We start from the raw sequence: 17040 nt of genomic DNA on the forward strand, positions 1-17040 counted from the left end.
GAGGACTTCAGAAGTTTCTGAGGCTAGAAACAAAACCATATAGAACTTCTTCCCACATAATTTAACTATAAAGTCTGATGATGTAACACCCACCCACACCCACATCACAAACCAAAGTGACATCACAAATACTAGAGATAATGGCTCAAAGCTGCCGGCATTAAGCCCAAATCTAAACAAACAGGAATTTGCCCATACGTGACTGAGGCAGAGAAAGACAGGTGACTAGAAATATTAAAACAAAACAAAACAAACAAACAAAAAAAAAACAGAGAGCGAGAAAAGGGAAAGAGAAAATATATATTTCTTCCCCCTACTAAGCTAGCGAAAATAAAATTTAAGGCAACTGAAATATGGTAAGGTGATTTTATTTCTATAGATGACATTTCTAAGAAAGCCAGGTCTCTTTAAATATGTGATTCTGATCTATCCAAATTGTTCTGTTGCTCTTAGTTGTCCCCAGGAAATGGAGGCCGGCAGCATTAATGTTTTCATATTGCTTTTATGGTCCCCAGAGGATATTGATTTCCCTGTGAATGAGCTCTTCTTGGCACCTGGCCGTTGGTTAGAAAGTGTATTCAGCCGGGCGTGGTGGATCACGCTTGTAATCCCAGCACTTTGGGAGGCTGAGGCAGGCGGATCATCTGAGGTCGTGAGTTCGAGACTAGCCTGACCAACATGGAGAAACCCCGTCTCTACTAAAAATACAAAATTAGCTGGGTGTGGTGTCGCATACCTGTAATCCCAGCTACTTGGGAGGCTGAGGCAGGAGAATCACTTGAACCCGGGAGGCGGAGGTTGCGGTGAGCCGACATTGCACCATTGCACTCCAGCCTAGGCAACAAGAGCTAAACTCCGTACCCGCACCCCCCCCACACCATAAAAAAGAAAATGTAAAGCATATTCAGGGTTTGGCAGAACTTACTGGCTGTCATGTCTGTGTTGCAGCATAGTTGAGTGTCTACAGCTCATATGAAGTCTTGAGTGACCCTGCCTTCCATATTTTCCAGCAGGCAGGAATTGCCTTCAATTCCTTGTGAACCCTCCCTGACCCCTGACTTCCTGCCCCAGCATGCTATGTTGTTTGAGAGCCTGAATATTACTGTAACCTTGTGGAGTTACTATCTCCTCCCTACTTGGTATAAAAGGCTTTAGTGAGCAGGAGAGGACATATAGTAAAATTCTAAGAACTGGGTGGAAGGAATGGCCTATAAAAAGATGTTAACATTTTGCCTTCAAAGTAGATCTTTTATTCTCTGCTAAAGAACGGTCCTTTTAAAATTCATTTCTCCCTCTTATAATTCTAGCACCCAATCAATGTGAGACAAGACCCCAGCATCCCTATCTATGGACTCCGACAGTCCATCTTATTAAATACCAGGCTTCAGGACTGCTATGTGGACTCACCAGCTCTCACCAACATCTGGATGGCCAGAACGTGTGCAAAGCAGAACATTAACACCACAGCACCAGCTACCACTTCCTCTTGGGAAGTTGTAAGGAACCCATTAATTGCCAATTCCTTCTCCCTGGTTAAGCTTGTACTCAGGCGGCAACTGAAGAATAAGTGCTGCCCAGCACCACGCAAGTGTGGAGAAGCAAAACTCTCGAAGAGATTAAAGCACAAGGACGATTCAGTGATGAAAGCCACCCAGCAGGCCAGGAAAAGAAACTCCATCAGTTCCAAGAGCAAGCGGCCAGCAGGGCACAGGAGGCCTGCAGGAGGCATTAGAGAGGTAGATGAGGACCAGTGGTGGGGAAAATGTGACGGGCGAGGGGAGGGAAAAGATAAAGCCAGAGAACACTAACGGTTGAGATTATATGGCGTGCAGCTACCGCCTGTAATCTCAGCACTTTGGGAGGCCAAGTAGGGAGGATCGCTTGAGCTCAGAGAGTTCAAGACCAGCCTGGGCAACATAGGGAGACCTCATCTCTACTAAAAAAAAAAAAAAAAAATTGCCAGGCATGATGGCACATGCCTGTGATCCCAGCTACTTGGGAGGTTAAGGAGGGAGGATTACTTGAGCCCAGGAGGTTGAGGCTGCAGTGAGCCATGATTGCACTACTGCATTCCTGATTGGGCAACAGAGCAAGACTCTGTCTCAAAAAAAAAAAAACAAAAAACAAAACACAAAGATCAATACCAAGTGAAGGAAATCCTAAAGTTGAAGACAGAATGTGGAGAGGAGGTGTAGCATGTTAGAGTGGAAGAATGCCCCTGATTGTGGGGTCATGCTATTTATCATTTATACCATATCATTTATACTATGCTTAGTTCTAGAGAAGGATGAGGTGGCTTTCACAACCACAGACTTGACATGAAGGAAAAATAAGGGTGAGAAGGAAGGCTAGGATATGGGTAGTGTGTGCTTGTGTGTGTGCGCGCGCACACACACACACACACACACACACACACACCAGTGGTCGGCTATAGATTTGGATTGTGAGCGTCCACATGGAGAACTTCACCTAAGAAGGCCTGATTGGAGTCCAGGTCTGTTACCCCATGGTGGCCAGCAGAGCTCAGTGTACCCTGGAGCTAGGCCATCAAGATTCAAATCCCAACTCTGACTATAACTGAGGAAGACCTCGGGCTTAATTTCTTTGTGCCTTGATATTATCATATTAAATGGAGGATAATGGCCCTTCCCTCACAGGGCTTCATGAAGATTAAATAAGTCAATACATGCAAAAGGCTTTTGAACAGAGCCTGGCAGAGGGTAAATAATTAGCATCTTGAGTGGTATTCAATAGATGACAGCTGTGGTTATTAACCTTCTAGCTGTGTGGCCTTGGGCAAACCAATTCCAATTTCTTTGCCTTTAAAGCTGTCTCCTGCTGACCTCACAGGGTTATGGAGAACACACGCAGTGGTATGTACATAAAGGAATTCAGTAAACTAGAACATGCTAGACAAATGTTGGTTGTTGCTGTAACCAAGACTCTGGGACACAAATCCCAGATAATTATTCTGAGCTCCCCTCTCAAGTTTTAGCTTTGACTTCTCTGCTTTCTTCCTGGCTAGAGTAAAGAAAGTTCAAAGGAGAAAAAACTAACAGTCCGCCAAGATCTTGAGGACAGATATGCTGAACATGTGGCTGCCACCCAAGCACTACCCCAAGACAGTGGGACAGCAGCCTGGAAGGGCCCAGTGTTGCTTCCTGAAACCCAAAAGAGACAGCAGTTGTCGGAGGACACGCTAACCATCCACGGTCTCCCAACAGAGGGTTACCAGGCTCTGTACCACGCTGTGGTAGAGCCAATGCTGTGGAATCCTTCAGGGACTCCCAAGAGGTACAGCCTGGAGTTGGGCAAGGCCATTAAACAAAAGCTCTGGGAGGCTCTGTGCAGTCAGGGTGCCATCTCTGAAGGTGCTCAGAAGGACCGGTTCCCTGGCAGGAAGCGGCCAGGTGTCCACAAGGAGCCTGTACTCAATAAATGGCCCAAGTTAAAGAGCAAAAAATAGGAACAGGAACTCATGGGATTACGGTATTCTCTGCTAGAGATCTGAAAAATAAACACAACTTTGCACCTTCCCTGTCATCTGAGTGCTTTACAAATTAGCGACACCCTCTCAGGGAAACAAAGAGGAACCAGATTCGCTCAAGACCAACGGTCCCTTTCCACTCATGATTAGGTCATTTTGAGGGGTAGATGCTGGGAGTATTTTTTCCTCCAAGGCCTTGAGGGTCTGTTAGTCTTCCAGGTAGGAAAAGGCCTGACAGATAAAGCAGATGTTTTACATTCAGGCTATGGTTCCTTATTTCCTTCCTTCTTTCCCTTTCTTTTCTTTCTTTTGAGACAGCTCTGTTGCCCAGGCTGGAGTGCAGTGGCATGATCATAGCTCACTGCAGTCTCGACTTCCTGGGCTCAAGCAATCCTCCTGCCTCAGCCTCCTGAGTAGCTAGGACTACATGTGGACCCCAACATGTATAGCTTTTTTTTTTCTCTTAGTAGAGAGAAGGGGTCTCACTATGTTGCTGAGGCTGGTCTCCAACTCCTACCTCAAGAGATCCTCCTGCCTCAACCTTCTGAATAGCTGGGATTATACGTATGAGCTCCCACAGCTGGCCATATGGTTCCCGATTTTTAAAAAGTGGACCACTAGGCTCGATCACTATCACTCTCCCTAGCTCCTTCTACATAGGGCTGAGCAGAAAGCCTACCATTCTCACAAGGATATAAACCCACACACCCTATAACAGATGCTCTCCTGTGACACTGCCTAAACCCCCAGTAACCTGGATTCTATATTAACAGGAGAAAGTTGTATGAATGCCTCCATGGGCAAGTAGAAGTTAAAAGTACTGCCCCATGCGAACTTCCCCTTGTTGAATCTGTAGACTTTTACTGAACAGAGCAATGACGACATATAACACATACTTGATAAAATTGTATTTTTTTTACAGTCATTTGTACAATTTGTTACAAAACCATAGAAGACTACAACTTGTTTTAAATCATTTTTGGTCTGCAAATATGTAAAATCTGTGTGCAATTATCATGTATTTACAGGGTCTTGTGTTAGTCATTTTCAATGATTATTCCAACAATGTCACACTCTCAACATAAGACATGGCTTAAGATAAATATATTAGTAAATAAATATTCTGAGAACATATTTCCATAAATGAAATGTGCTGCTATACATATACAGAATATACAAAAGTTGTTTTCTAGCTTTTAAAACATTTTTAAAAAATGGTAATGTTGGAAAAAGAGCCCTTAGACCATTTTATTACAAAATCTTTACAGCAAAGTCTTTACAAAATCTCTTTTAAGTGCTATGGGAGAAATTAAAAAATTTTAAAATAGTGCCTTGTTAGACCAACACAATAGAAAGAGTTTACATAAAGAGTAGAAAAAGGCAGTTCTGTTTAAAGAATAATATTCTCGATTAGTAATTTTTTTTTAGACCTCATTTTAAAAGCATTAGTCCTGCACAAACTTCGAGTAGAGACTAGCAGCACATAAATATGTGAGCAGTGGGACAGATGGGGCTTTATTTTATAAAAGGGCTTGGGTTTAGGAGGAGATGGGGAAGGAGCTGAGGTTAAAGCCAGCTTACTGGGGCTGCATCCGTAAAGAGGTACCTTGTTGGTAAATACCCAAACTTCCACGTTTAGCTGGTTCTAGAACTCTTCACCGTACATGGCTGTCCTACACCCAGGGCTGGGTCACTTAACCATGCCCAACTGTCACACCCCAACTTAGAGGGATTGGGGGCAGAGGTTCTCAGTAGAAAATGAGATACTCCCAGTTTCCATGGCTATAAAACCACTACAAACCACTCAAGAGTCCACCTAAAAGGGTATCTGTCATTGGTGGAATCTTAAAACTTTAAAGAGGACATTTCTTTTGATTTATGTGTGAAAAAAATAAGACCATTGGTTATTTTGTTCTGGTGATCTCCTTGTCTGAGAGGCGAACACAAATTTAAAAGACAATCGTTGGTGTTACCAGCGCGGTGGCTCACATCTGTAATTCTAGCACTTTGGGAGGCCGAGGCGGGTGGATCACCTGAGGTCGGGAATTCAAGACTAGCCTGACCAACATGGAGAAACCTCGTCTCTACTAAAAATACAAAATTAGTCGGGCATGGTGGTGCATGCCTGTAATCCCAGCTACTTGGGAGGCTGAGGCAGAAGAATCACTTGGACTCGGGAGGCGGAAGTTGCTGTAAACTGAGATTGCGCCACTGCACTCCACCCTGGGCAACAAGAGCGAAACTCCGTCTCAAAAAACAAACAAACAAACAAACAAACAAACAAAGACAATGGTTGGTATTTGGTATTTAAGGTTTTAAAATTGCATTTTTGTTTCTACCACCTGTAAGCTACAAAAATTAAATGGGTTTCTTTTGCCATCTGCGGTTATCACTGGTTCAAGTGAAAACTAGACACACTTATTTTAATAAGCCCAGTGGAAGCCACATTCCGTACTCATCTATTTATTGCTTAAGGCTATTGAGGGGTGGTTTTCCAGCCAGGGCTAAAGAAAGCTACTTTGGGAGTTCGGTTTCAGACGAGGAAGAAAATATGCACTCAAAGGCATTAAAAACAAAACAAAACAAAAAACCCCCCACAAACAACAACAACAAAATCTCAATGAGAAGCTGCTTTTTGCAGTTCATATTAAAAGTCAGATCCCGCTTCCTTAAAACCATGTAATGCAAGCTGTTGTCCTTAGCAGCTGCTACTCCTGGCCCGAGAAATGAAGGCGTCCCAGATCACATGTCACCAGCTTAGGCGCTTCTCACACCCTCGGTAACAGGTGTGCGGGGCACAGTCCGAGGAGAAGCCCTCAAGGGACTGCACCCGAGGATGGAGGACGGATCTCACCAGTGAAGCCTCAATGGCAAATGTTTTGATCATTTGATGTTGGAATAGATGTCAAATCCTAGCTAGAGATAAGTAAATTTCCTCATCATACACTGAGGTTAAGAAAAACATTCTGATAGAGTGAGATTCTCGTTCAAGACTGGAGAAAGGCCAGCACCATCACCTGGCAATCCAGGTGGTCCTTGTTCTCCTACCCATAGGGGGCCAGGTCTCAAGTTTCCTATTCTCAAGCGAGCTTTCAGACCCAATGGGCCAGTTCTTTCAGATGGCAACAAATATCTGATGAATGAATGAATAAATACAAGTGACCAGAAGAGTTAGTGAACACAAGGACTAATATGATTAGTTCCCTCTAAAAAAAATTTTTTTAAAGAACAAGGAATACATTGGACAAAAAGGATGACAATCCCTGATCTGAAATAGCTTTAAATAGATTCTCTCTCCCTTTTAAAAATGAAACACCTTTAAACCACAACGGTTTGGGCTTTTAAACTCTCCCCTTCCCCTTAATAAAAAAGGCTGGAAAAATATACAAAAACCTACCCTTTGGGTGTAAACTATCTGATAGTCTCTCTCTCTGTCTCATGGAGAATCAATACATAATAGTGCATTAGGTAGACAGGATAGTAGACATCTGCAGACGAGATGAGCAGTTTCAGCCACGAGGCAGAGGACTGAATAACCCTGAAGCGGTGCTTCCATGGGGAAACGGGATGGGGAAGCTATCATTCAAATGGAGCTCAGTGCAGACCTCGTAGGTCCAGCCACATGCCCCTAGAAAGGCAGCCCAAGGAAGCAGCAGCCGAGGGGTGTGGCTGCCCCCACACAGACGCATGCGCACTGCACATCGGTGTGCCGCTGGGTCAGTGGGGAGCACTCTCCCCCAGCCCCGTTGGACACCAAGGCCACAAAAGTACATTCCTTCTGGGTGTCTGTCCCCACACACCCCGTCGAGCCATTTCTGCAGCCAGTGGCAGGGAGCCCAAAACATTTTTGCAAAGGACTCCAAAGTCAGGACAACCAAAGGGGACAGCCTCCTCTTCCCTGCCCCGAGGGTCAGAGCTCAGGTTGAGGGTCCCAAGAACATGCCCTTACTATGACCTGGACCTCAGCCAAGACCAGGGCTGTGAACTCTGTTGTTTCACTTGGGACCATGACCTGAGGGGGCAGATTGAGGGCACTGGGCAGAATTGTCCCCATCACCCTGGAGCTTTCGTAGCAGCGGCTTGACCTGGCTCCGCAGGGCTGCAGATCATGTACACCCTATTCCTAGCTGCTGCCATCACCTGCCTAAAGGCGTGGGCTGGAGGGGCATGGCATCTGAGACCTGAAATAGTATACATTGGCATTTGCCACGAGAAAGAAAGAGGCAGCTTTGCACTCAGAGCCTGTACCCATATCAACTAGCTTTACTTCAAGTTTCTGGTTCATTTTCTAAGGCAGGTGAAGCCCTGAGCTTTTCAAAGGCCTGAGCTCCCTCCAGGGAGACAACAGTATCTACACATGATGTGGTTCATTTAATGCAGCAGTGATTTTTTTTTCTTTTTCAGCAAAAGTTGGCGGTTAGGGTTCTTTAAAATATATATTTAAATAACTTTTTACATTTACATACAATATCTTAAAAAAAAAAAAAAAAAGCAGAGAACTCAATCCCACACCTCAGAACCCCAAGCACACACACTTTACAAAACAGAACAACAACATGTTATCAAAAGAGGCAAAGGACTCGGAGAATTTTGTCTGTTGATTTGTTAATGGGGTAGGGGGTGGTTTTGCCACAGGGGGCTCACATTTTGGGTTGACAAGGAGGGCTCTCTTTATTACCACTTTTGTGTGTTTGTCAAAGCTAAAAAATTTTTTTGTTTTTGTTTTTTGAAGGAAGTCAGTTTGGAGTCTCCATACAGTTCCCCATTTCCAGGTTAAGAGTTCCTCCTGAGCTCAGGCTCCGGTGCTGCTGCTGTCTGCTGAGCGAGATCTCGGTCCTGGGAAAGAGAGAGAACAATCATCAGGGGAGGGAGCTGGCACCACACATGGGACCAGGCAAGGGACTCAGGTGGCCCTGTCCCCAGCGTGTGGCAGGCCTGTGTATGCTAAAGGGCTGAAGCAGGCTCCAGTTCCCAGAGGGGCTCCATCTGTGCTGAGAGCACAGGTGCCCCCTGGAGACCCAGCCTCTCTCATTTGGATGTACTAAGAGCTTTCTAGAAGCCCTTAGGTAGCATGAAAACCCAATATATTAGAGATGGTAACTGCGTGTCCAGTGTGCGTCAGGCCCTGGGAAAAGCAGGAGAGAGGACCCCCTCACAGAGCTTATGGACCTTAAGAGAAAGTAATTTAGCAATAGGATAACAGGAAGTGAACAGAGGGTGTGCAGGTGATCTCAGAGGGGGCTGGAGTGTCGCTTAATCTAAGATTTGGAGGACAGAAGTAGTGGAGAGGTCTGGGAGCTGGAGTAAGCTTGGCATATGGGGAGAACGGGACGGGGCCACAGAGAGTGAACCAGCTCATCAGATGGGCTGGCAGGGGCTGGATCACACAGAACTGAGATGTTAACATTTATTATTATTAATTTTTGAGACACAGTCTTGCTGTGTTGCCTAGGTTTAAGTGCAGTGGTGAGATCATGACTACAGCCTCAATCCTTGGGCTCAGGTGAGTAGCCAATCTCTTGGGCTCAGCCTCCTGAGTATCTGGGACTAATGGCATGTGTCACCCTGCCAAGCTAATTTAAAAAAAAAGAGATAGGTTCATTCTCTGTTCCCCAGGCTGATCTCCAACTCCTGGCCTCAAGTGATCCTCCTGCCTTGGCCTTCCAAAGCACTGGGCCAGAAGTTAACTTTTTTTTTTTTTGAGATGGAGTCTCGCTCTGTTGCCAGGTGGAAACACAATGGGGCGATCTCGGCTCACTGCAACCTCCGTGTCCCGGGTTCAAGCAATTCTCCTGCCTCAGTCTCCTGAGTAGCTGAAACTACAGGCACCCACCACCATGCCCAGCTAATTTTCGTATTTTTATTAGAGATGAGGTTTCGCCATGTTGGCCAGGATGGTCTCGATCTCTTGACCTGGTGATCTGCCTGCCTCAGCCTCCCAAAGTGCTGGGATTACAGGCGTGAGTCGACACACCTGGCCAACATTTTTAAGATTTTAAAGGTAATGGCAAGTCATGGAAGGATTTTCCAGCACAAAGACGTCAACTTATGTTTCAAAAAAGGCCACTCTGGCTCCAGGCGGAATAGAAAGCAAGACCAGTGACAGCAGACCAGTCAGAGGTTATTGCCTCCGTCCTGGAGAGGAAAATGGGGCTGGACTGAGGGGATAGCAATGAGGGTGCAGAGAAGTAGATATATTTGGGATGTACTTTGCAGGTAGATCTGTTGCAGTGCTACTCAGAGGTGCTAGACTCCACAGTTTATTACTGAGGCAGCATATTTGGAAATCTTGTAGCAATCTGATGTCTGTTCAATCTAATAATAAAATATCTGGACTGGTATTTTTTTTTTTTTTTTTTTTTTTGAGACGGAGTCTTGCTCTGTCGCCCGGGCTGGAGTGCAGTGGCCGGATCTCAGCTCACTGCAAGCTCCGCCTCCCGGGTTTACGCCATTCTCCTGCCTCAGCCTCCTGAGTAGCTGGGACTACAGGCGCCTGCCACCTCGCCCGGCTAGTTTTTTGTATTTTTTAGTAGAGACGGGGTTTCACTGTGTTAACCAGGATGGTCTCGATCTCCTGACCTCGTGATCCGCCCGTCTCGGCCTCCCAAAGTGCTGGGATTACAGGCTTGAGCCACCGCGCCCGGCCCTGGACTGGTATCTTACATGTCTTTTGCTAAGTTTCGTTTTCTGGGAATTCATTTTCATGGACTGAGGCAAAAACAAACAACTGGGGTCCTTCACAGACAAGTTGAGAAGCCCAGGAGGCTGGAGTGCAAGGGGCAGGGTAGGCATAGGGATGGGTCCTAGGCTTTTTTTTGTTTTTGAGATGGAGTCTTGCTCTGTCACCTAGACTGGAGTGCAGTGGTGTGATTGCAGCTCACTGCAACCTCCACCTCCCAGGTTCAGGCGATTCTCCTGCCTCAGCCTCCCGAGTAGCTGGAATTACAGGTGCCCACTATGCCTAGCTAATTTTTTTTGTATTTTAGAGATGGGGTTTCACCATATTGGCCAAGCTGGTCTCGAACTCCTGAATTCAAGTGATTCACCCGCCTTGGCCTCCCAAAGTGCAGGGATTACAGGCGTGAGCCACTGGGTCCGGCCTTTTTTTTTTTTTGAGATGGAGTCTCGCTGTGTCCCCCAGGCTGGAGTGCAGTGGCGCGATCTCGGCTCACTGCAAGCTTCGCCTCCCAGGTTCACGCCACTCTCCTGCCTCAGCCGCCCGAGTAGCTGGGACTACGGGCGCCCACTACCGCGTCTGGCTAATTTTTTGTATTTTTAGTAGAGACGGGGTTTCACCGTGGTCTCGATCTCCTGACCTTGTGATCCGCCCGCCTCGGCCTCCCAAAGTGCTGGGATTACAGGCGTGAGCCACCGCGCCCGGCTTTTTTTTTTTTTTTTTTTGAGACAGTGTCTTGCTCTGTCGCCCAGGCTGGAGTGCAGTAGCTTGATCTTGGCTCACTGTAACCTCTGCCAACCAGGTTCAAGCGATTCTTCTGCCTCAGCCTCCCGAGCAGCTGGGATTGCAGGCACCCGCCACCACCCCCGGCTAATTTTTGTACTGAGTAACGAGAATGTTTACGAAGTGCCTCCTACATAATATCCCAGCCCTGCGAGTCATGAACAGACTCCATGGTTTTGCCATGTTGGCCAGGCTGGTCTCCAACCCCCGGCCTCAAGTGATCCTCGGCCTCGGCCTCCTAAAGTGTTGGGATTACAGGCATGAGCCACTACCCTCAGCTGGTGCTAGGTTTTTGGTGTGAGCATGTGGATGGGAAGCAGGGCAGAGGGGGAAATAAGAGCACTGCTGTGGACATGACAGGCTGCAGGAATCTTGGGAGAGAGATCCCGAGATTGTGGAAGCAGAGGGCTCAAAGGGTCTGAACTTCAAGGGAGGAGGGCTAGGCTGAGGAGTAACCCTTGGAAGTCTTCAGTCTCAGACGGTGTTTAAAGCTAAGGGCAAAAAAGAAGTCACTCAGAAAACGCTTAAGACAGAAGATGAGGAGACGACCCTGACGGAAACTCCTGCTCTGACCTACTGCCATTTCCTGCTCTCACCTGCAGCCTCAGTGGCCGTGGCGCTGGACTCCTGAGTGTCCTGGAGGGCATTAGGGAAGCTGGCCCTGGCAGCACCCGCCTCCTCCGGAGGGCAGCCAGGCCGCAGCAGGGCCCTAGCCTGGCAGCACAGAGCCCGCTCCTCTTCCCGGGTTGCTCCCAGGCCCCTATGGGGCCGTGGGGTGTCCGGGCCCCGCGTCCCACCCCAGGAGCCGAGGCTGTGGGTCCCTTGGCAGTCCGAGGGCAGGCCCAGGTCACAGTCCACATCCTCCGGAATGATGGGGATGCGCTGGCTCAGGTCCCGGGCCCCGGGGTAGCAGCCGGGCGGGGGCTCCTCGGTGAGCGTGTACTGCACACTCACCGAGTAGTCCTCAGTGTAGCAGCCGCTGCCCCCTCCGCCGCCACGGGCCACCTGCTTCTCTTCATAGAAGCAGCAGGGCAGGCCCTCGTATTTCACCCCATCTGTCCTGGGCAAATGGTCAGGGTGAAGGCCGTACAGGCCCTGGGAGCTTCCTGACTGGGGCTCCCCACCCGCCGGGCCGGAGCCCTCGTAAAGGTGGGGCCCCAGGAACAAGGTGCTGCTGCCAGCTGCTCCGGCACTAGGTCCGGGTGGGGAGGGTTGGGGCTCGCAGCAGCAGGCACACGACGGCCCCTCGTGGCCCCCCTTCCAGGTCCTCCTGAGGTCCGGGGCGGCCCCAGGAGAAGCCTCGAGCCCCACTTCTGAGGTAGAGCTATTGGGCCCCCTGTGCTCCAGGGAGGAGTTGCTGCTGTAGTTCATCTCCAGGCTGCAGGTGGACACCTGATCCCCCGAGGGAGAGGCAGGGCCCGGCCAAGGCTCGCCCCGCCCAGCACCATGACTGTGCACCACCGGGAGCTCCTCGGGGGGAGGGGAGCCCTCGAAGCACACGGCAGGCCCCCGGCCCGAGCTGCCCGAGCCCCCCGCCTCACTGGCACGACAGGGGCTCCGGCTGCGGTAGATGAAGGGGTCATAGTCGCTGCTGAGGGAGCTGCGGAAGGTGGAGCAGCTCCCGTACACGCCCTGGTTGCTGACCTCAGTGCAGTCTACCACAGAGTCACTGGAGGAACAATGGCACTGGCCGGAGCTGCTGCTGCTGCTGCTGTCGCTGCCCGGGCAGTCGGCCAGGTAGCCACTGCACACCGAGCGGTGGCCATGATAGCAGCTGAAGCTGGACGTGCTGCCGCTCTCCAGGTGGGAGTGGGAGGGCGGGGCCACGTGCACCACTGTCGGGAAGAGCAGGCTGCCACTGCCGCCGGGAGGAAAGGCGCTGGGAGGAAAGGCACGGGCCGGGCCCCGGGGCGTGAGGCTAGGCGGGGACTGCCCCTCCTGCTCCGGGTAGCTGAGGCCCTGGAAGTAGTAGTGCTGGTACATGGTCTCATACTGGGAGAAGCAAGCTGCCTTGGAGAAGCTGCGGCCGCTCAACTTGGGCCTGCGGAAGGGGTGGGCTGGAGAGTAGGCCCGGTGCTCCAGGCCGCAGCGGTGAGCGGCCAGGCTGTGGTCCAGGTGGAGGGGTGGGTAGCTGCGGATGTAGGCGGGGGTCTGCGGGGAATAAAGGCTCTGCTCCCCGTTCCGGTCCACGGTCAGCAAGGTGACGGGGTTGCCGTGGGAGTCCATGCTTGTCCTCGTTGGGTAGGCTGGGATGGCGTTGGTCCTGTGCACGCGGCCGGGGTAATGCACCGGCAGGGTCACCCTCTGCTGCCGACCACGTGAAAGGTTGCTGGTCTCCACACACACCGCACTTGGGTTTCCCTTTTGTTCTGGGGACAAGCGGAGGAAACAGAGTAGGCAGGGCTGAGCATACTGGTGTCAGGGGCTAGAGGGATTTTTAAAACGGGCAGAGGCTGAAGCAGCAGGCTTGGTCACCTGCCGAGGTGCCCAATCTCACAACCCTGCCCCCAAACTCAGCTGCAGCGGCAGAGGTTGACCTGCCTATCTGTGTGAAATGGCCCATCTCCTGTAAAGGCCCGGCTCCCAACTCCCCACTGCTCTGCCTGACTGGGCACCACAGGAGTCTGCAGAAAAGAATCGGACTCAAAGACGCCAGTGTCCCTCCATCCCTGTTTAATGACACAGTGATGCAGGAGCAACAGCACAAGCTGGCCACTGCACACTCATCGTCCCTCATGGTCCTAGGAACACCCCATGGTGCGGGGTGTGGGCAACCACCATTACTGTTACTGCCACTAAAGACATTAGGGGCCTCAGGCCTGGGAGAGGCCAGATGTCTTGCCTGAGGTCAGGAAGCTGCTTAATGTGAAGCCCAAACTTGAACTCAGGGTGATTCTTAATGCCAGGCTCTCCTAAGGGTTGTGCAGACAACCTCCAAAACCGAGGGCTGCCAGGCCTCCAAGTCCAGAGGGCAGTGCCACAGTGGCTCTGCTCACTCCCAAGCGTGTGGTGTGTGTCACACTCTAGCTAGGCACTTGGTAGGGACAGCGTCCTCTAACTTGACTCTTCAGCAATGGCTGAGGCAGGTGACAGTTACCTATGATGTTGTGCCGACAGTGGGGGCAGGTGTGGTGCTGCAGCAGCCAGGGGTCCACGCACTTCCTGTGAAACCGGTGAGTACAGGGGATGACCCGCAGCTCCTGGGCAGGGAGAGAGGGGACACAGGTCTGCCTTCAGCCTCGCAAGTGTGTCCTCCTGCAGAGCCCAGCACAGACCAAGGAGCGCTGCACTGCATGCCAGTGCCCTTCCCCACTCCCCTCCCTACCTCCTGCTCTCCTCCCCACCTCCAATTAGGGCTCAATTTCCTAGAAGCAGGGCCCACCCATATGTTGTAGGGAGAAGGAAACTGCCAGCAGTCAGCCCCCACCACAGTCCTCAGTGTTAAGGGAGTGGGCACGCACAGAGGCAGGCGTCTTTCCTGTAGTTGGAGGAGGGCAAGCACACTCATGCCTCCACCCAGGGAAGGCCAAGGCCTTGTGCTAGTGAGGATGCGAGGCCTAGGGGTATGGAGAGAGGACCAGGTATACCCCAAGATATTCTGCATCTCTGAGGTGCTGTCTACCCCCGGGTATCCCAAATGGGCAACAGTAGAAAGGAAGATGCCTGGGACTCATGATTGACAGATGGGGCAGCAAAGGGGCAAAGCTCTGCTCTCCCCTCCTTTACTGGACCCTGAACCTCATCATGGGGGTACATGGTTTATAAGAAAAGCAACCTATCTAGACAGATGGAGTTATTGGGATAGAACCACCTTCAGAGTTCCTAAGCCTAAGCATCTTCCAGATTTGCTCATTTTACTTTGTCTTTCAATTTTCTGACCTGTCTAGCACAATATTCCAGCTCATACCTAACACTGTGCCTGACAGAATGACAAAGGGTCTACCCTGGATCTTCTCATGGAACCCTCATTATCACCTGGAATACTGGTCAGTGTTGGGCCCATGTCACAAGAAAACAAAATCACTTGCCCAAGGTCACAAAACTAGAATCCACCCAGGCCAGGATTAGAATCCAGAGTCTGTGTAAGAATCTAACTATTCTATTCTGCAAAAATTCGTTTCCATCCAACAGTCTCTGCAGCAGTGGAATATTTTCAGCAAAGGGGCATCAAATGTCTGTAATTCTCAAGTGGTTTGCTCTCTACCCCCCAAATATGTTTATGTATGTATCTGTCTAGAAAGAGGGAGAGTGAGGGAGGGTAAGCAAGTGTGGCAAAATGTACATCATGGATGATTCTAGGCCCTTAACATATATCGTCTATGGTACTAGTCTTTTCTGAAGGTCTGAAATTTTCTTTCTGAGAGAGACAAGGTCTCACTCTGTTGCCCAGGCTGGCATGCAGTGGTGTAATAATAGCTCACTGCAGCCTCGAATTCCTAGCCTCAACTGATCCTTCCACCTCAGCCTCCCAAGTAGCTAGGACTACAGGCATGATACTAGGCCTAAAATTTTTAAAGAGCTACAAGAAAAAAAAGTGAGGGATATAAAATCCCATCTCTTTGTAAGTAAAAACACCCAGTCAAGTATCAAGTTAAGTCTCAGAATTTTCAGAAGAGCGACTCTAAAAGTTGACGTGTGTGATGGAACACAGGGCCCTGTCCTTCTAGGTCTTGGGCACCTCTGCTGACCTGTCTATGTTTTCCCACCCAGGATGGGTCTGCTTCTGCCATTACCTCTCCATCAATGTACTTCTCCAGACAGATGGCACAGTCGGATGTGGAGCTGCTGCTGAGTGTGTCCAGGGCCCCACAGCTCCCCTCCCGGCGTCCCTTGCTCTTGGAGTTGAACTTTCTGGTTTCCATCTTCTCTAGAGCCTGCACAGCCAGCCTGTTCATGGAATTCTGCATGGCAGAATGTGGTCTGTGTGAGGGTCCAGTACATATGACAGTGGCAGTCACCCCAGGGACATGACACTCGATTCACTGGGTCAGGCGGACAATTCTCTACCACGCCAGAACACTTCTGAGAAGTCGCTCAAAACTCAGACTGCCATAGCACATATTCTCCAGACGCATGGGGCGTCCACGACATCAACCTAGGCTTTTCCCAAGTGGCAAGACTAGCAGGGGTCTCTCTGATTTGAAGGCAGGGGTCTCCTCCAATTACCTGGACTTGCTGCCTCCTAACTCTGCCAGACCCTCAGTTATCAACCTGTTCTATGCCAAGGGTTCCTCCTCTTTCTGTTGAAAGAGGTGGTGATAGTAAATAGACAATGTGTAAGTGCTTAGCACCTGGCAAATAGGCTGTGCTCAACACAAGCCATCATCCTGTTGGGATTGGTCGCTTAACCTTCATGAGAACTTTGGTGATTCTCTTCTCTACAGATTGCCTTCCAGGATCCACCATCTCTCCCCTGAGACATGACCCTGCCATACATTTGCGGGTCCAGATCTCTGCTTATCCTCTCACCACCCTCCACCCCTGAGTTTCTCCTTCCTACAAGCACAAAGTGATGTGGTAGCTGCAGTGCTACAGCAGCTACTGTTCATCAAGCATCACCCGGAGAGCCTGGTATACTGTGTAGGTGGTCTGAAGTGGGGCCTGAGACCCTGCATTTCTATCAGGCTTCCAGGTGCTGCTGTTGCTGCTGGACCACAGATCCTATCTGAGGACCAAGGCTCTAGGGCGCCACTTGATGCACTGGGACAGGCAAATACTTCTCAATCACGCCAGAATAGACTTCTGAGAAAGCACTCAAAATTCAGACTGCCACAGCACATATTCTAGACCTGTGGAGTGTTTATAATACTTATTAACATTGATTTAAACACTTCCTTTGGGCCAGGCGCGGTGGCTCATGCCTGTAATCCTAGCATTTTGGGAGGCCAAGGCAGGCGGATCACCTGAGGTTAGGAGTTTGAGACCAGCCTGGCCAACATGGTGAAACCCCATCTCTACTAAAAATACAAAAATTAGCCGGGTGCCTGTAATTCCAGCTACTCGGGAGGCTGAGGCACGAGATTCACTCGACCCTGGGAGGTGGAGGTTGCAGTGAGCCGAGATCATGCCACTGCACTCCAGCCTGGGTGACAGA

At 49.8% G+C, this 17040-nt stretch overlaps 2 protein-coding genes across 3 annotated transcripts in view; one reads left to right on the forward strand and one right to left on the reverse strand.

Annotated features, from left to right (window-relative positions):
* Positions 1–213: 213 nt before the first annotated feature.
* Positions 214–3536, forward strand: C10H22orf31 (chromosome 10 C22orf31 homolog). The gene is made up of 3 exons (XM_025400345.1): positions 214–356; positions 1308–1736; positions 3026–3536. The coding sequence occupies exons 1-3, from the start codon at positions 354–356 to the stop codon at positions 3464–3466; spliced, it is 873 nt and encodes a 290-aa protein (XP_025256130.1). The 5' UTR covers positions 214–353; the 3' UTR covers positions 3467–3536.
* An 837-nt stretch (positions 3537–4373) lies between these two features.
* Positions 4374–17040, reverse strand: part of ZNRF3 (zinc and ring finger 3) — a 175309-nt gene continuing 162642 nt past the window's right edge. For both annotated transcript variants that reach the window (XM_025400379.1, XM_025400380.1), the window contains exons 6-9: positions 15680–15847; positions 14044–14146; positions 11543–13315; positions 4374–8323 (exon numbers count right to left, since the gene is read on the reverse strand). In XM_025400379.1, the coding sequence (XP_025256164.1) occupies positions 8280–8323; positions 11543–13315; positions 14044–14146; positions 15680–15847 (2088 nt within the window). In that variant the 3' untranslated portion in view covers positions 4374–8279. The remainder of the gene's footprint in view (positions 8324–11542; positions 13316–14043; positions 14147–15679; positions 15848–17040) is intronic.

This window comes from Theropithecus gelada, chromosome 10 (assembly GCF_003255815.1).
Source record: "Theropithecus gelada isolate Dixy chromosome 10, Tgel_1.0, whole genome shotgun sequence".
Taxonomy (NCBI): domain Eukaryota; kingdom Metazoa; phylum Chordata; class Mammalia; order Primates; family Cercopithecidae; genus Theropithecus; species Theropithecus gelada.